Consider the following 18,401-nt stretch of genomic DNA (forward strand, 5'->3'; position numbering starts at 1 on the left):
CAACTAAAATATAGGTCTTTTCACTGCCTCTTTAAACACTTAGAATCTAAGGTATACAAGTTTTCAAGACAATCTAACTACAAATATTTTTAAACTTTCCACTATATTTACTTGATACTTGAATAAGTTAAAAATATGTTTGACTGCTAAAACTGTCAAAATGTGCAAACAACTTCAAAGCAAAAATCACACCAGAACTGTGAGGCAAGTAAAACTTTACATCAAATAGAAAATATCAATTTGCCAAAAGATTTAACGATATGATCATGATCAGACATGTCTATAAATAAATCTGTACATGTTGCACTATAAAGTGTACCTAAATATAGTGAAAACAGGTAGTCAGACACAGATATTCAAGTCAAATCCACTGAAATTTTTACAAACTCTTAAATAATCAAAGGACAAGTATCCGTATACTGTCTTCTTTTAAAATAAGCTGAAAACTTTGTTACAATATCACATATATATGCAATAAGAACATGACAAATTGTAATTATGACATTATACATGTTATCAGATATTCTAGAACAGCTTTAAACCTTTCTGTGTCAGAATTTTCTTGGAAATATATTAAAAAAAGCCAGGTTGTTTATTTTGCTTTTTGATAGCCTATATTTCATGATCTGTTATTTTTGCACAAAACATACTCAGTGAATAAATGTTACATATGTGGATTTATATGTGATATATATTATTTCAATGAAACTACAGTAAAGAATAGTAATGTTTTTCTCCAGTGTTTATGATACATAATTTAGAATAAATCTGACAGAGATCAGCACAAACAGCATTTCTAATGCCATCTAGTGAGTACTGATTGTAAAACATGATAATATGCAAATAAATTTGGGCAAATAATTAGAAATATGGCCAGAAATGGTTTGTCTGCATTCATTCAGGCAAATAATTTTCAAAAGTTCATATTTTCCTACACTGAAAATATATTTCCAAGAACCTAAACCAATATGTGTGCAAATCCAACACAACCTGGAACAATAAAACCAAGGAATGTACATCTGAATGACATTAGGAAGGTGGATATGCAACATGAAGGACCCATTCCAGTCTAAAGCCAATGGGCATTGGGAATGTAACATCCAAAATATGGTAGAAAGAAGTTCCCAGCCCACTCACATGTGAGGGCTTATGTTGGTTGGTCCAGCTCCAATCAAAACCAGTTCCCATGGGACCGACTTCCAGGCAGTGGTAGGAGGGAGTTCCCAACCAGAGGGATGAACTGCAGAATATATGGAAAAATACAGTCCAGACTGACAACATCTGGAATGAAACATCAGACCCACAGCAGGAGAATAGTCACTCCTTCTACACAGGCAGAATGCCACCACCCTACTCTCGACTGAGTGGAATTGTGCAAACTTGGGAGGATTCCTACATGATTTACTACCCAAGCAGCCAGGAGCCGGGAAGTAGTAAGGACTCCTGTAGTCCACTAGAAAAAAAAAGGGGAGGGGGAATAAACGTATTGGAGAATCTGGAGGAATGAATCACTGGAGCAAGTGCAATGGTCCAATTCCAGTAATCTAAGGAGCATTAGAGATGGGCAGCAATATCTTTCTCCTTTACTCATGTTAGTCCACAAGTGTACGGCCCAGTACAAACATATTTATATGCAATATACCTCGAGAAAATCCCACAAGCATGATAGAACTTATATATCTCATGGTGTGGATTTTGGATATCATTATACCTGGACAGGTACCACTCGCCACAGAGCAGAATCCATAACATGTAAATTAGGCCCCTGAAAATGAAATATGATAACTTACCCACTCAGAGTTGTACCAAGGTATAGAAAATAGCTACAGGGGAAAAATAATATCCAACTGAGAAGAAAACTGCCAGATAGTGAGAGTAGTGTGACACCAAGGTGTGTGAAGTGGTACACATGCCAGCCTGAATAATCTCCTCCAAAGAACAATGGAAATGAGCAGCCAAGGACATTTAGAGATGATGGATCAAGTGGGACAATACACAGAACAACTGGCAAGATTAAGGAGAAAGGGAGGAATATGCAAACCCAAGCAATAAGGGTTGTAGAAGAATATCACAAGAAATGGACAGATTCCAATGGATAAACAAATGAGAGTGAGAGCCACAGAAGGGTGCTGTGTGTGACACGTAACACTGTCAGGCATGGGCTGGATACAGGAGACAATCCAGATCAGAGCGGGATGTAAATATAAGATATGGAAGAAGGGAAATAACTGGAAAGGAAAACACATGGCAAAATGAAAGGGAGATGAGAGGGTTGCCTTATAGCCCACAATGGTTGAAAAGGACAGACCCCTGTCAAACAACCATGTAAAAACAGATACTTGGGAAAGGGAAGGAGAGGGAGAATCCATGCTGGACAGACTAACACTGGAATATTCTCCACTTACACTGACACACAGACATGGATAAGGAATGGACAGTGTGAAACAACAGGGATGCTACACATGTAGATAGATCCGAACCCCTCAAAAGGGACCAGACAAAATTTACACATGAAGTTGGAGTGTAGGAATGGAGGGTGAAGCACATCTGAGTGAGGTTGCCGGAGGAGAGAGGAAAAGTAATGGAGGTTGTTCCTGGAGAAGGAATAGGGACAGAAACTACGTTGAGCTGGCCAGGAAGGAGCCACAAAAAGGACCTGATACAGAGTGGATTGGATGAGAGAAATTACTCGAGGAAAGGTCCTTCCAATCCTGGCTGAATGCATCCATGGCCAAAGCCAAAGGATGTGGAACTGGGAACCAAAAGAGAGGCAAGTACACCTAGATGGGGAGTATCAAAGTATCTGAGAACAAAGCCATCAGAATAGTTGGGGTTCGAAAGACCACTCCATGGGTAGAATCTTGTCAGGACAAGACAGACAATCTACAACAAGATTGAGGGCACCCAGTATTTTACAAGCCAACAAATGAATCTGATGGCTGTGAGCCCAGAAGTGGAGATTTAGAGTGCAGGAACATAAGGATGAGTATCGAGTGCCTCCTTGACTGGTGATATAAGAGAACTCTCGAGCTGATGGAATGAATCATAACTGTTTTGCTCTGTAAAGATAACAGAAAATGAACTATCATCCAACAAACAGTAAGGAGTACCTAAAGTTTGATGTGAAGACCTAACTCCTCCTGAGACCAACAGCCCAAGATCCCTCATGTAATGCAGCATGCACCCCATCATGATAACAAGACATCTGTGAAAACATGGCTATCTGGAAAGAAGGAATATGTAACCCCAATGTTGTGTTGTCCCTATCTAACCACCAGAAGAAGTTGGACTGAAGGGAATCAGGAAGGGATACCTGTAAAAAATCCAGAAAGTTTCTGATGAGGTGCTAATGAACTTGTAGTACCTACTTCAAGGATTCCATGTGGCCATAGTCCAGAGGGATAAGTGCCTCCAGTGATGCCCAAGTCTTCAAAAGAGACAGAGCCTCTCAAGCAGGAAGATAAGATGCTGATAGTGCCCTCTGATCTAAAAACTCCATGGATCAGAAGCGAAGAGGAGAAGGTCGGGTTCGACTGAGATGCGAGTAGATAAACACCCTCAGATGAACGACATATTGAGTACAGTGAATAACGGTCTTCTCCACCTTGATAAACCAACCCTCCCAATCATATTCTCTGGGAAGAAGTTGGGTATTTGAGAGTCAGCCATCCATAAAATGATGTAATTGATAAAAATGATCCTCATGAACAAAACATAGAAAATGACATGTAGCCTGAGCAATAGGAATATGAAGATAAGTGCAGGAGACATTGAAACTCATCATCCAAAGCCCTCAAAGAAAGGCCCATCTGAGAGGCAGTTAGGATTCTATGGTGAACCATGGCATGTCTAGGAAGCAATTCAGATTGGAGATCAATCACAGGATGCTAATCCCCGCATTTCTTGGGAATGACAAAAAGTCGGGAAAAGAACACTGGAAGCACAGGAGAAACCAGTCTGATGGTGCCCTTGATGAGAAGGACTTGAACCGCTTCTGAGAAATGCTGGCAGGAAATCGTATCTTAAGGTCAGAAGAAAGAAACTGTGACAGGGGAAAAGGAGGGAGAGTACTTCGGACACAACTCAATTGACCCAAGAGTTGGTGGTAAGTCATCCACACTTCTGAGAAACAAAGGAGCCTGGCTCCAACAGGACCCGAATACAAAGGGTAGTCACCAGTAATACTGACATTGTAAAGGACTTAGGTGAACAGTGTAGACATGGTCTGGGAAGGAGGAACAAGTAAAAGAGAGAAAGGAGAAGGACAAGAAACAGGAACTGCAGAAGGAGGTTGGGAAGTAAGGGAAGACAAGGTAGTGTAAAATCTAACTGATTCAACACCAGACACCAAGATGTCTGGAAGCCCACCAAAGATCATACATCCCAGAAAAGGGGCTGATAAAAGGAAGTTGGGGGTGGGGAAAATGCACATGGGTCAAAAAGGAATTCTGATCCAAGATATCCCAGCAACACAGGAGCCAATTCGGGAGTGAAAGAGCAGATGAAGACAACCTAGACAAGTTGATGAGTAGGATGGTACATGCTTTTACCAAAAAACCTTCAAGAGAATGACTGAAAACCTCGGACAACAGGTGAATGGATGACAAATAACAAAGAAGCATTGTGAGGGAGAAAAAGAGGCAAACAAATTATGCTTCAGAAAAATACCCGGAAGTATCAGGAGCCAAACTCTAATTGGAAGAAGTGAATCCAACTTTTGTCCAATGAGAAAGAATTTGCTGAATGATGATATACAAGTGCATGAGCCACTGCAGTATGTGAAGGTATGGTATACTAACCCCTGCATGCAAGTGTTCTGCAAAATGTACAGCATGGACCCCAATATAAACCTTATACAGTTTATAAGGAAGGGGAGGGATCAAATGACACAGATGACAAAGACAAATCATAACATACCTAATGATATCAAGTCTAAATACAGTGAATGAAGTCTAGGTGCTTCAAAAGGCTAAAACACGTATCCACAGCAAAGGAATGGGAGGGGGAAGCTGTCTGAGTCTGCATCAACCTGATGGAAGTCCACAGGCCATTGCAGAAATGCTTGTAGATCAGGAGATCCCTCGGCCCACGTGAAAGAAGCCAATGCTTCTTCTGCCAATAACAACACACCTCCAGCTGTTGTCATGCTGGCATCGTCATTAGACATTGTACTCGTAATAGTAAATTGTGAATTGACAAATATTGACTGACTACCAGTAACTGAGTGAGAAATAGAATTCACAATCAAATAAAGAAATCCAACTTTATATTGATTATAAACAATACTTTGAAATGCAAAAATCAGTAACTGATTATTGTGAATATATGGTTCAACTGTATAGAGGGAGTCAGCAGCGATAGTAGGGTGTATCACACTCCTGTTGGTGGAGGGTTGTTGCATGCTAATTTGCAAGCTTAAACCCAGCTGAATCACATGTTATACAACTGGAATTAGATGGGAGTTCAATGATAGTGGCGAGCAAAAATGTACACACTAGAGGGCACTCAAATAGAGAATAGTTGTAATTGTGAGAAAGGTGAGTAATCCTATTGGAATATGGAGGGTACCCAAGTTATCTTGGGGCAAATCATAGAAGGTTTAAATTTCATAAAATGCACAACATAAGTAAACAAGGCAACATTCTAGTTAATGTTTTCAATTAAGTAATTTAATATCAAAACACTGCATTGTTTTTTTAGATTATTCAAATCTTACAGGCCTACATCACGAAAGGTTGAAATCATCACTGATTGTGCCTTTGTTTAGACACTTTAATGAATATGACAAACATAGTATTAAAGACAGTATATATAAATTAGCAAGATTGTTATCCTTCATACCCAATAATAAAACAACTGCCCTGCACCTTTGTAACATTATGAATATTTTACTGAAATTTAACACTAAATATAATTAATTAACTTAAAAAAAGTTCATGGTACTTAAGTAGAAATAAAATGTATGATATATTATCTATGTAGTATATTTATAAGTATAAGACAATACTATGTATTATACTTGAAAGCATAAGACAACACTATGTAGTATATCCATAAGCACAAGGCAACACACCTTGACCAATGTTAAAAAGCTCAATCATGTGTACATCAGCACAAAACCAAGTTATCTTTAAACACAAAATGTTTTTAATTATCAGTCTTTTTCACTGATAAATATAAAATTCAGCAGCTAATTTAAAGGGGAGGGGAGTGAATAGGGTAGCTAGCTATGCTCTTTTTCCTGAGGAAGTTTTTGGAATCAGCTAGTTTGTATGGCTAGAAATGTTTTCCAGGAAAGCACGCCTCAGTTTTACTCCATTAAGTAATCATCTCCTACATAAAATCTTGGATTAGCTCCTTATATGAAACCCAATTTCCATTCACAGAATAATATTTAAACAGATTTGGACAAGAAAAAAATTGCTGTATAATTTTTCTATTCATAGTTTGAAGTATAAAATACAATTGCTTGAGCCAAAAGACAAGTCCAATGTAGCTTATGCAAGTTTATTGGAAGTACTATATATATATATATTTTTTGACATTGTAAAAATGAACACTGTTTTAGCAACAGTTCAATGTTAAGACTGTATACCCACCCCTGCAAAACTGTACAACAGAGTAACTGCTACATTATTTAGCAAGTCTAATGGTTTTCTCTTAGTACAGATATTCAATGGAAAATCATTTTGAGGTATTAGTATCTCAAAGTTTAGAAATGTTGTGCCGTGAAACACTAGTTGAGGGAACTACAAGATATTAGGAATAAATTGCCGATATTAATTTAAAAGAAACATGTAAGTGATCATACTGTTTCTTCACATCTGTTTAAGGATGATCACAGATATACATTTTTAATAATAGGTTGTTGTTTTTTTCTTTTCTGTGACAAACAAAGGAAATTTAGTAACAAAATGGAAATATTATGGCTCAAAATAAACCATAACAATGTGGATCTTCAGTACAACTACTTGTATTTTATACGAGTTCTTTAACATAATTGAACACTCACCTCAACATAACCTGCTGGAAATAAACCAGTCTCTCCTCGTTCATTGGTTCCTTCCCACCATCCTTCACCCACATCCTTTTTCAAAAGAAAGTAATAGTTTTCTATAAACGTAAATAAAATCACGACCTAAGTCTCCAGAATGTAACTTTATTAGCTCAATATATCACTATTACAGCTTCATAAGGAGCTATCAGTATCCTACAAGTTAACTAATCCAATCAACTTAGATTAAATTGGATTACTGAACTTGTAGGATATCGATAGCTCTGACGAAGCTGTAATAGTGAAATGTTGAGCTAATAAAGTTACATTCTGGAGATCTAGGTCGTGATTTTATTTACATTTATAGAATTGTCTCATAATAAACTCCAGTTTGCGTTAAACAAAGTTAAGAATAATAATGTAATAGTTTTATCACTTCATTTATCAATATTATAAAGCACTGATGTTGACTTGAACGCATATTACTCAGATTTTCTGAAACACTATCTTTACTCCTTTAATACAAAATTACATCAATAAAAACATAACAAAATGTAGTCTGAATAAATACTTCCCAGTACTATAAATTTAGAAACCTTCTCTTGTTTCTTCCATTATCTTTACTTTCGTCCCTCATCTGGCATAAACTTACAATCATATAAATATATTGAGTAACAATTTGCATGTTAGTAAATGGTTAATAGAAATTACCTATGCAGTTACTTGCAATCTTTCAATACAAATAACCAATGAATTACTGTAGGCATTGTAGAGCTGTTAATCAGATAGGCAACAATAAATAATGAATGTTCACATGAGAAAAGTTGTAGCTGTGACCAAAGATAAGCATTTAATGCATTTGGTGTTTGAACAGATTGTGGTATCAAAAAGGCTTATAGAATACAAATGTGGTCAAAACTAAATGCTTTGAAACCATCAATTTGTTTGTTGTTTTTGTAAATATAATAATATAATAAAAGGAATGTACATCTACAACTATTAATTTTAAAACTTGAGATACTCTATTTTAATGAAAATATGAAGTACAAAGCAAAGCATATTGTATGTAAGAAAACACTGAATAATCAAATAAATGATGGAGACAAACATTTAATACTATTCTCATTTTTCATGTTTTTAATTTAGTAAGTATTTGAACACATATAACCATCTGAAATATGGTCCATTCACATCTTCAGGAAAAAAAAAACATAAAAGATATCCAAAAGAAAGATAGTTTCAATAAAGTGAGGTTTTTGAAACTCGCATGACACCTTGCATGGTGATGTGATATGCATGGCACAGTCAGCAGAAGCATATAAGTGAAGCTGCTGTAGAATGTACCAGATGTACATTATGAGAATTTATAGACCACATTTCTAGAGAATTTTGTAAGGGATGTTTGTTTCTCTTTATGGGATTTACTTAGATGATATGTTAAAAAAGTAAGTTATCAATAGATGTTTTGCACAAAGCATCAATGAAAATTTTCTCAGTGATGGTATCCACTGGCATATAAGATGTTAATGCAAAAAAGGTTAATCATGTTAATCGTTAATACATATACTGGAATAGGATCAGATTTAAAACTTTCTTACCTACTCTCCTTGAACTGACTTTTAAGAAAGTATTTTTATTTTTCTAATGACAAATGAAAGAAACTACCAGAGTTATCAAGACACAAGTTACATAATATATTTCATGTAAAATGTTACTTAACCCTTTTGCTGCATAATTCTGATATATCTAAATAATCATTTATACCCACTGACTGCAAAATTCAGATTTACTCCACGGCTACCAAAACAGTTTCCCTCTACTGCAAGATACAGGAATGTCCCCCTGGTTGAAATAATCGCCAAACCTGCGTGCATGCTGCCATCTGTGTGCTGCGCCGTGAAACGTGGATGTTTATATGGCTCATTACAAAACTGACAACTTTGCAGGAACACGTATAGAATCTATATAATGACAGCTTCTTTATATCTTAGATATTATCACCTAAGTAATTGATTCTGTATTTTGGCCTCTTACTGAAATAGTTTTGCCTATATTTATGCCATTTACTGGAGAACATTTTTCTTCTAATTTTCCTCAGTTTTTTTGTTTAAATCATTATTTTTCACTATCCAATTTTGTTTTCACTATCAACTGTCACTGTCAGATATAGAAAATGCAGCTTCTTTCAATATTTAAAAAGTAATAGAAAGGATCAAATTCATACTTTTTTTTTTTTGGTGGGTAATTGACACTTTTTTTGGGAATCAGCCTGAAAATTAATTGCACAGTGAAAGGGTTAACTTGAATGTCAATCCACATATCTGCCACAACAGTATGATATTAGTTGTTATAATGGGTAAATTAACTCAATTAAAAATTTTGAGTTCTATAAATAATCCATTTTCAAAGTTATATACATATCTGTTTATCAATATTCAAACAAACTTTGTGTAACAATCTTAAAGATTTTGAATTTTAGTGGACAACATTTACCTGTCTTGTTAAAGTTAATATCTCATTATTCCATATACTGAGTTCACCAGTTCCAGGTTGAGCTTCAAAGTCATACAGAGCACGAACCTAGAAAAAAAGAAAATGTTTTATTGAAATGTACTTTAAATACATACTCCACACTGCTATAACATTTACAAATACTCTCTCTTTTTTGCCACTCTCTCTACATTCCTCCTTCATCCTAAGTAACCTTACTATCTCAAATCTCTTTCTGATAATTACTACATGTAATAAGAGAAGGATAATGCCTTCCATTATCAGAATATTTCGACAAGTCACCATTAGTTAAATATCATCATGTCTATCTGACATTCCAATTGAAAGTAGACTGTGCTGTTGAACCCTATTTGCATTACGATGTCCCTAACAACCCAGTTTCAAGAACACTAGGTGAGTGATGCCAAGCTAACTATTCCTAAAAGACTACAGGAATTCAGCTTCACAGAATGTAGTCCAGTAAACAATGATTGATTCCATTTTACAACAATTACAACTGGTTTGCATTGACAAAAAATGAGAACATCTGTTTAAAACCAAGTCTGAACTTCTAATTCATATTTGTAGATATACAAATTAATTTTAAGTGCCAAAACTTTGATATGACTGTTTCAAGTCTGTGAATAGATAACTGTCTGATCTACAAGAACTCTGGTTGTCAACAAACAATTATCTTGTCTCAAGAAAAGAAGTCTGGAAATGATGAACATAATGAAGGTGAAGGCATATGATGTGAATCACATACACACTTATAAAGCATCTTCCACTGCTTTAGCCAAAGAAAATAGCCAGAGTTTTCATCAGATAAGACAAAACCTGGAAATATTGGCAAAAACTTTCTACAAGGTTAACATAAGCACAATATATAAAATAAAGGGCTGAATCCATTCTGCATTATAAACAAATACAAGTAGAACAAAATTATTGTCTCACACAGACAAAGTGCATCTATCACAAAGAAAAGAGGCAAAGTAGGACCTATGTGCACATGTGTGTGGGTCAGAGTGCACATGCCATGATCTTTTTAGCAACATTCAACATAATGTCATGTACTGATGTCAGATTTATCAACTATTCATTTTATCCTGCACCACTGATTTAGCAACAGCTTATGGTACAGGAGAGTCAATACCAGATACAATATACAGGGATTTTGAAAAAAAACTATGGATATGCAGCTTAGTGCAGTTTAGTTTGCAATATGCAAACTGTATGTTGAACAAAAGTACTCTTATTTTTCAAATGGACATCACCTTGCAATCGACTTGTCAGAATCTGAATCAGACTGACATCAGCAATTTATATCTTGAGTACAAATATATTTGTAACACATCAGATTGTTTTATGTGCAACAGACCTGTACAGCAAATCTGAATTATAGTCAATACTCCTTCTGCAATACAGGGTCAATCGAATGGACTGTCCCATGCACACCTAGTTAATGAGTTGATCTATTCATCAAATTATATCTTTTCTAACTGCTGATTTAAAAGTTGTACTCAGTTTCAAATTTCTTTCCCATGTCCGACATGAGAAAGAATTAAAGGGCTACCCAAGTATTCCAGCTTCTTGTAAGAGAAAACTCCTCATATACAATAGTTGATGACTTATATATACTTAATGTCCTTTGTCACTTTGACTTGTCTTGTCTTGACTGAGACAAAGAACACCCAATGTTGGATATAAAATGCTATATTGTACACTGTAACTCTGATCACAAACACTTGCTATTCTAAAAATTCTAAACATAACAGAAATTCAGAAGGGTGAATTTTGAATTCCACCAAATCTACTGTTATATAGACACTGCCTGACTGATAAGCTTACCATTGACAACTTAAATGATTTTCTTTTGATGTACTTGACCCTAAGAAAATGTTCCTGTTTTTATTAATAGGATAACAAAACAGTGTAGTAACAATCAGTAGTCCTGTTTTATGGGGACACTGACTGTTCTGCTCTGGGGCCTGGAATCGCTGTTGGTGGACCTACAGATGTGCTACCCACTCTTTTCAGTTCTTTCCCATATAGAGATTAGAATCCAATATTTAAATGGTTTCAAAATGGGTGCATAATTTTTGTTGACTCATATGCTAGGGTGACTGAATTACTGGTTAAGATATAGATAGCTTCTGTTTGAATTATTTTTCTAGTATGTGATTTATTTCCCCTTATTCCATTTTTATTGAACGGTTTTAATCTCGACCTCATGAGTTATTACAAAGAGTTTGGTATTACACAGTTCTGCATTGTGATCCAATGTATTGGACTCTACATTCACTGAGATGCTGTGTATGGTGCTTTATTGCTATCTTCTGGGTCTTCAGATGATTCAGCATGTGCTAACTTCACATACATTGTGTTGCTGCTTTTGTTTATTGGTTTGACTTAATGTTTTTTTTTATCCTCTGTGTGTTTTAAAATAACAATATACAAGCAAGAGACTATTTGGTTCTTCAAGACTGTCTTTGCACACCCACCAATGGCAAATTAGAAATTTAAATTCACCCTTTGTTTTTTTAAAGAAATACTGATTTCTCTCTTTAACTCAACTATTGCTAATAGCAAATGATACCATATGTCAGTTACCTTGTTAGAAAAATAAAACTGTCTTAACTAGAGTCGAGCCTGTTTTTGTCAAATTTTAAACTTTTGTCCTTTCATCCTATTATCTTCAAAATATAGCACAAAGAAAACAAATCTTAACCAGATAAATCTGCAACATCAAAATAAATTTCAGTAAGTCAACCTCTTATGCTTTTATCATCTTTTATAAAGAGAGAGTAAGTTAACTTGTTGCTTTAAGATAACTCTTCCATACCTGGAATCATTCTAGTAGCTCTCTTTTGAATTATTTCTTAAATAATAACCAATATTTACACAGTATTCTAAGTGAGACCTGGTAAGTGATTTGTACAGAGAAATAATTACCCATTTTTAACTAAGGTAATCAAGACACACAGTAGTGTGTCATGCGGCCAAAACAAGCTGCTGTAGGACACATTGTGTGTATTAACAGGATTGATAACTTAGCAATTTTCCACCTTCTGTATCTCGGACTATGATAATCCAAATAACCATATATTTTCAGTGGATGTGATCTTACTTCATATACCAAATTTCAAGGCTATCCATTAAGAAATACCTGAGATATAACATCTCCAATTCTGATTGAGTTTCTTCCTTTTTCTTTGCACCAAAAGTACAGTCTTTATTTGATAGAAAATCATACTTAACTTTTATGGATGTTTCTCAAGTTTGGTATACTGATAGATCTTTTCAAGCTTCAATTAAGAGTCTTATTTGGTGTAAATATAATCTACATGTGCAAAGTTATTCAACAAAAACCACTCAAATTTTGCACATGCCTACGCAAAAAGCCATCACTAACATTTTTACTACAGCTTCACCTAAAAGTAAAAGTGAAATGTTTTTAGTCTTTTGTCATTGGATTAAAGATAGCTGATTTATAGCAGCAAAACTATAAGGTGAAAGGACATGCGGATACATAATTATTAGTTACGCCAAGCATACTAGATTAGCAGTTTCTAGCTCAAATTTGGAAAAGAATTATATGAGTGGACAGTATTATTCATTGCAAACTTTTTAGCATGAATTTACTAAATTTTATGAAATTCTTCTAATTAAAGAGGATTTAGTATCATGCTATATTTATTTGTTACAGACCACCAAATGATGCTGATGAAATTAGTGAGAAACTTTACAATGAGATTAATATTTTAGTTGTTAATGAAGTCATAATTATGGGTGATTTTAATTACAGGCATATAGATTGGGAAATTCTAGAGTCAAACCAAGAGGGAGAAAGGTTTTTGGAAACTGTACTGGATAGCTTTCTTCACCAGTTAGTCAAGGAACCAACTATAAACAATGCTATTTTAGACTTATTGTTAACTTCAAAGACAGAAATGATCGAGAGGGTGTAAACTGGGAAACATCTGGGTGCAAGTGATCTATTAGGTTTGATGTTTTGCTGCATATGGAGATAAGAAATAATGATATTTTAGTTATAAATTTCAAAAAACAAATTCTGAAAGGATGTGGCAACAACTATCTTTTGTACAATGGGCAGCTGAATTATTTAGAGGCATGGATCAGACGTGGAACATTTTTAAAGAAAATGTTTAAATATTCAAGGTAAACATATTCCTTATAGAAAGAAAAGGATAGTTGCAAGTAAAAAACCAGTTTGGCTCACAAAGAGTTTAAGAGATAAAATTAAAGATAAGCATCATAAATTTAAGAAATTTAAATTGACTGGTATAACAGGAGATTTAAAAGATTATAGAAGATCAAGAAAGTTGGTGAAACAGGAAATTAGGACATCAAAAAGGATGTTAGAGAAAAGGTTGGCTGAAAATGTAAAGATTAACAGTAAGGATTTCTTTAAGTTCATTAAGGGTAAACAAAATGTTAGGATGGGGGTAGGACCCTTGAGGGATGACAAAGGAAGGCTAGTATCTGATGATTATCTGATGGCTGGGTTATGAAATTTCGCTTTTTCTTCGGTATTTACTAACAAAGGTTTAAGCAGTATTCCACATCTTGAACAATTGATAAATGGAAATGAGATCAAACAAGATGTCTATAATAATTCTGAGCTGGTTAAGAAAAAAAATGGGAAGTTTAAAAATGATAAGGCTCCTGGACCAGATAATATTTCCCCAAGGGTTTTGAAGGAGGTTAAACATTGGATATGTGAGCCACTTACAACTACTTTTTATCAATCCTTGAATAGTGGGCAGGTACCATAGGATTGAAAGTTAGCTAAATGTAACTCCTCTTTTCAAGGGAGGTGATAAAAATTTTCCCAGTAATTATAGACCCATTAGTCTTACATAAGTTATGGGAAAAGTCTAGAGAGGTTATAATTTCATTGTACAGGTCACTGGTTAGGCCACATCTGAAATGTGTTCAGTCTTGGGCTCCTTACCTTAGGAAAGACATTGAATTGTTGGAAAGGGTTCAGAGAAAGGTTGCTAGAATGGTGAATAGGATGGAAGGATGTCATACAAGGAGATTCTGAAATCTCTAAATTGTTGTCTCTTGAAAAAAGAAGAGTTAGGGGGGAATCTGATTGAGGTGTTTAAGATTGTAAAGGGAATTTACAGTGTTGATGCATCATTCTTTTCATACTTAATACTGAGAATAGTAGGACAATGGGGCACAAATATAAATTTTGACAAGGTAGGAGCCATCTTCAACTAAGAGTTTCATTTTTCTAACAGGGTGGTTAGCCTTTGGAATGAGTTGCCTTCAGATGTTGTAGAGGCATTAAATTTAAATGGGTTTAAGAAAAAGCTTGATAAGTATATAAATGATAAGGGCTGGCTTTAAGATTTTTTTTAATTATTTTATTTTAGTTTAGAGGATGGAACAGCCAAGATGGACCAATAGGTCAAATGTTGTGCCAAAATATTATGTTATGTTATTAGCTGAAGCAATTAGCATAAATAATCATACATGATACAGCTGTACCAATTACATGGGAGTGATGACAAGAAACTGTTACCGTAAAGAAATCTATTAACACTGTTTTATAGAGGAAAAATTACCACCATACATCTTAATGAATCTAGTTGGTTCTGTAAAGAAAAGGTCTGTTCCAAATAATTTGGTTGCAATCCTATAGCTAATCTTGGTTACTATTGTGTGTTAATTTCTTACTTGCTTTGGTTTGTTGGTATGCATTGCCAAAAAGTCATGATATCTAATCTACACCTTAGGTGTGAAAATAAGGTGTGGCCAAAAAAGGATTGAGCATGCAACTTAAAGGAATGAAATTAAAATTGGCGGCCAAACTGGTAGTTACACTTACAGCATTAATAAGAATTTTACAGCAAATATTCATTCATTAGTTAGCTAGGCTACATATTTTGTTTTATGCATCATCATGCCCCAAGTTCAACAAAAAATGCAGGCTGGCTAACTAATGAAATGCATGTCTGAAGGCAATATATTCAAAAGGCTGACCACCATGTAAAGTTTTCATGAATGCTTTTATAATCATAATAAAGTTAACCAAGTTATTAACATTTAAAGATGTTTACTGTTTAATGATTATGTAATACCTATAGTATATCTAGCTAAAGGGTAACATGTTGAATCTCTGTAATTTACTTTGGAACAGAGAGGATATCTTTATTTGTGAATTTTAAGTAGATCACAGATGTGTGGAGTTTTGCTATGATGTAGTTAGTAGATTGTTTCTGTTTCATTAACAGTTAGTTCATATTTTCATCAGTTTAAACTAATGAGTTAGATTTCTTCTTCTTGTAACAGCTATCTTCAACTAGTGTTTGGAGGTTGATGGTAAATTCTTCTTTGTCTATGATTACAATTTACAGAGACTTTATCTAGTCTACTGGTAAGTTAGCTATGTTTGTTTATTTGATGGCTTTTGCACAAAGATACATGCCTGTTATATGTGCTAGACATCCCTAATTTTGTGGTTATAATCATCATTACCAACCACCAACCCTTATTAGATAAAATAATGAGATTGGACTGTCACTCTTATAATGCACTTATAGCCCCAAAGTTGGAGCACATTTTCTTTTCTTTTTTTTTGTGGTAAACAGGAACATGAATCCTCAACTTAGCAAGTTAATCACTGGGCGATGGTCAGTTTGGTAAATTAGCTTACGGTATTGTTTCTCTTTAACTTAAATTCCTGAAGGCAGTTTATTTTCCATTAGAATGGTATTGTAGAAGGACTCATGTTTTATAGCTTTCTGGGGTGTTGCCTTAATTTTGATTCTGAATACCTCTTTTCTTCCTTTACAACACTGTACATTGTGCTTTCTGTGATTATAACCATATCTACTGTGGGTATTTGGTTAAATATTAGTGTTAAAGTTATTGCTTTACAAAGTATATTTTCTTCTAGTTTCATTAACATATTCATTAACTCATACAAGTGATACTGATAGCATTCCTGTCTTTCTAACAAGAACCAAAGACCAATGATCAAATCCCAGGCCCACCCACCACATAGAGTAATAATAACAACAAAATTGAAATTAAAGATACAAGTTGGAAGGCTGTAGGTAAATAGTAAAAATGTGGGATATAAACTAATTAGTAATTAATATTTTTTAATAATTACTAATTAGACTTTGGTTATTATACAGACTACTAATATACGATCCATGATAAACTATTGATAATAGTATCTGATCATCAAAATCTTACTGAATCAATGAAAGTTACTGTGGAGTGTGATGCAAATACTGCAGGACTGTCAAATAAAGGTACAAAAACAAAGTTATAAACATAATAAAGCATAAATTAAACCACTTAAAAAGAAAAGAACTTGACGTTTTGGGAGCTCATGGTTGCAGAAACTGTTGTTTTCGTGCTCTTAGTGGCAGGTATCCGAGAGATTTAATCTTGAATAAGCTTATGTACTTAGTATTTACACAGAAAACTTTAGCACAGTGTTTCTTGTTACTGTTAATGTTACAACTTACAGTACCTCTTTAGTGATACTGTTAATGCTATTCAATATTAGTGTTACACAACAAGAGTACACGCGTCTCCGCTCAGCTCTATACTTTACTTATCACTATCACTAACAAACACAGCTCTACAATTAGTTAAGCAGTTGCGAGTTTCACTGTTAGTGTTACAGCTAGCTAGTTGTACTAGTAATAGTAGTATTACTCACTATAACTATTGATAGTATTACTTGTCAGATCACAGTGATGTACCTACCTGAACACCATAAACAGACATATTTATAACTTATATAAGCATACTCGACAAAAGGCATTTACTTAGAACAGAATAACGCATAACAGGTCAATATCAATAACTTAGGATATTTAATACACGTTACTGATACACAAAAACCGAATGTAGGCGTGTCTATTATACTTATAGGCTGCTAACCATATCTTTAAATTAAGTGAATATGCCACTAGAGGTCTTTTATCAATTTTTAATAATTTTTTAATAATTCTGATCACTTTTAGCTCTAAATACTCATTTACAATAGTTCAATTCCACGTCATATAAATAGATAACACAAATTGTTGAAGCATGATTAAAACTAGTTTAATAATTTAAATGTAGCTGTTTGCATACATGTAGTTTCAACTTTTCTATATAATTATATGATAACTTCTACAAGAGGTGTTACTAAAATATTCAATAAAAATTGCAATTAGTAATAATTAGTCTTAATTTACGCACGTAAATAAAACTCTTAATTTGATAAATAATTTATAGTAAATGATATTTCAGTTTATGTCTTGACACTTTTGATTGGAAAGGAAAATATTCTACAGACTGTTTTAAAACAATCTTATAAAGCCAGAAAATGGAAAGATGGCATTAAATTATTTATTGTTTGTTTTGAATTTCGCGCAAAGCTACACGAGGGCTATCTGCGTTAACCGTCCCTAATTTAGCAGCGTAAGACTAGAGGAAAGGCAGCTAGTCATCACCACCCACCACCAACTCTTGGACTACTCTTTTATCAACAAATAGTGGGATTGCCTATCACATTATAACGCCCCCACGGCTGAAAGGGCGAGCATGTTTGGTGGGACGGGGATTCGAACCCGCGACCCGCAGATTGCGAGTCGAGCTCCCTAACCACCTGGTCATGCCGGGCTAGAATTATTTATTACTTACATAACAAGGTTACTTTGCCCACAGTGTCACAACGGTATGTCTGCGGACTTACAACGCCAGAAAATAGATTTCGATACCCGTGGTGGGAGAACATGGATATCCTATTGTGCAGCTTTGTGTATAAAGTACTGTTGCGTCAGCGAGGTCACGTGACTAGTATCACGCCACCTGTTTCTAAAAATATCCAGTGGTGGGATTCAGCCGGTTCGTGCGAACCTGTTCTTAGAATTTAATG

General features: G+C 34.7%; 1 protein-coding gene across 3 annotated transcripts in view; it reads right to left on the reverse strand.

Moving 5' to 3' along the window:
• LOC106463123 (sorting nexin lst-4-like) overlaps positions 1–18,401 on the reverse strand; it is a 98,121-nt gene that overhangs the window by 34,655 nt on the left and 45,065 nt on the right. For 2 of the 3 annotated variants that reach the window (XM_022390548.1, XM_022390550.1), the window contains exons 2-3: positions 9,488–9,574; positions 7,013–7,087 (exon numbers count right to left, since the gene is read on the reverse strand). In XM_022390548.1, coding sequence (XP_022246256.1) covers positions 7,013–7,087; positions 9,488–9,574 — 162 coding nt within the window. Of the gene's footprint in view, positions 1–7,012; positions 7,088–9,487; positions 9,575–17,242; positions 17,409–18,401 lie in introns of those variants that run through there. The other variant, XM_022390549.1, reaches the window with a different exon arrangement.

The sequence above is a fragment of the Limulus polyphemus genome, unplaced genomic scaffold (assembly GCF_000517525.1).
Source record: "Limulus polyphemus unplaced genomic scaffold, Limulus_polyphemus-2.1.2 Scaffold1330, whole genome shotgun sequence".
Lineage (NCBI taxonomy): Eukaryota > Metazoa > Arthropoda > Merostomata > Xiphosura > Limulidae > Limulus > Limulus polyphemus.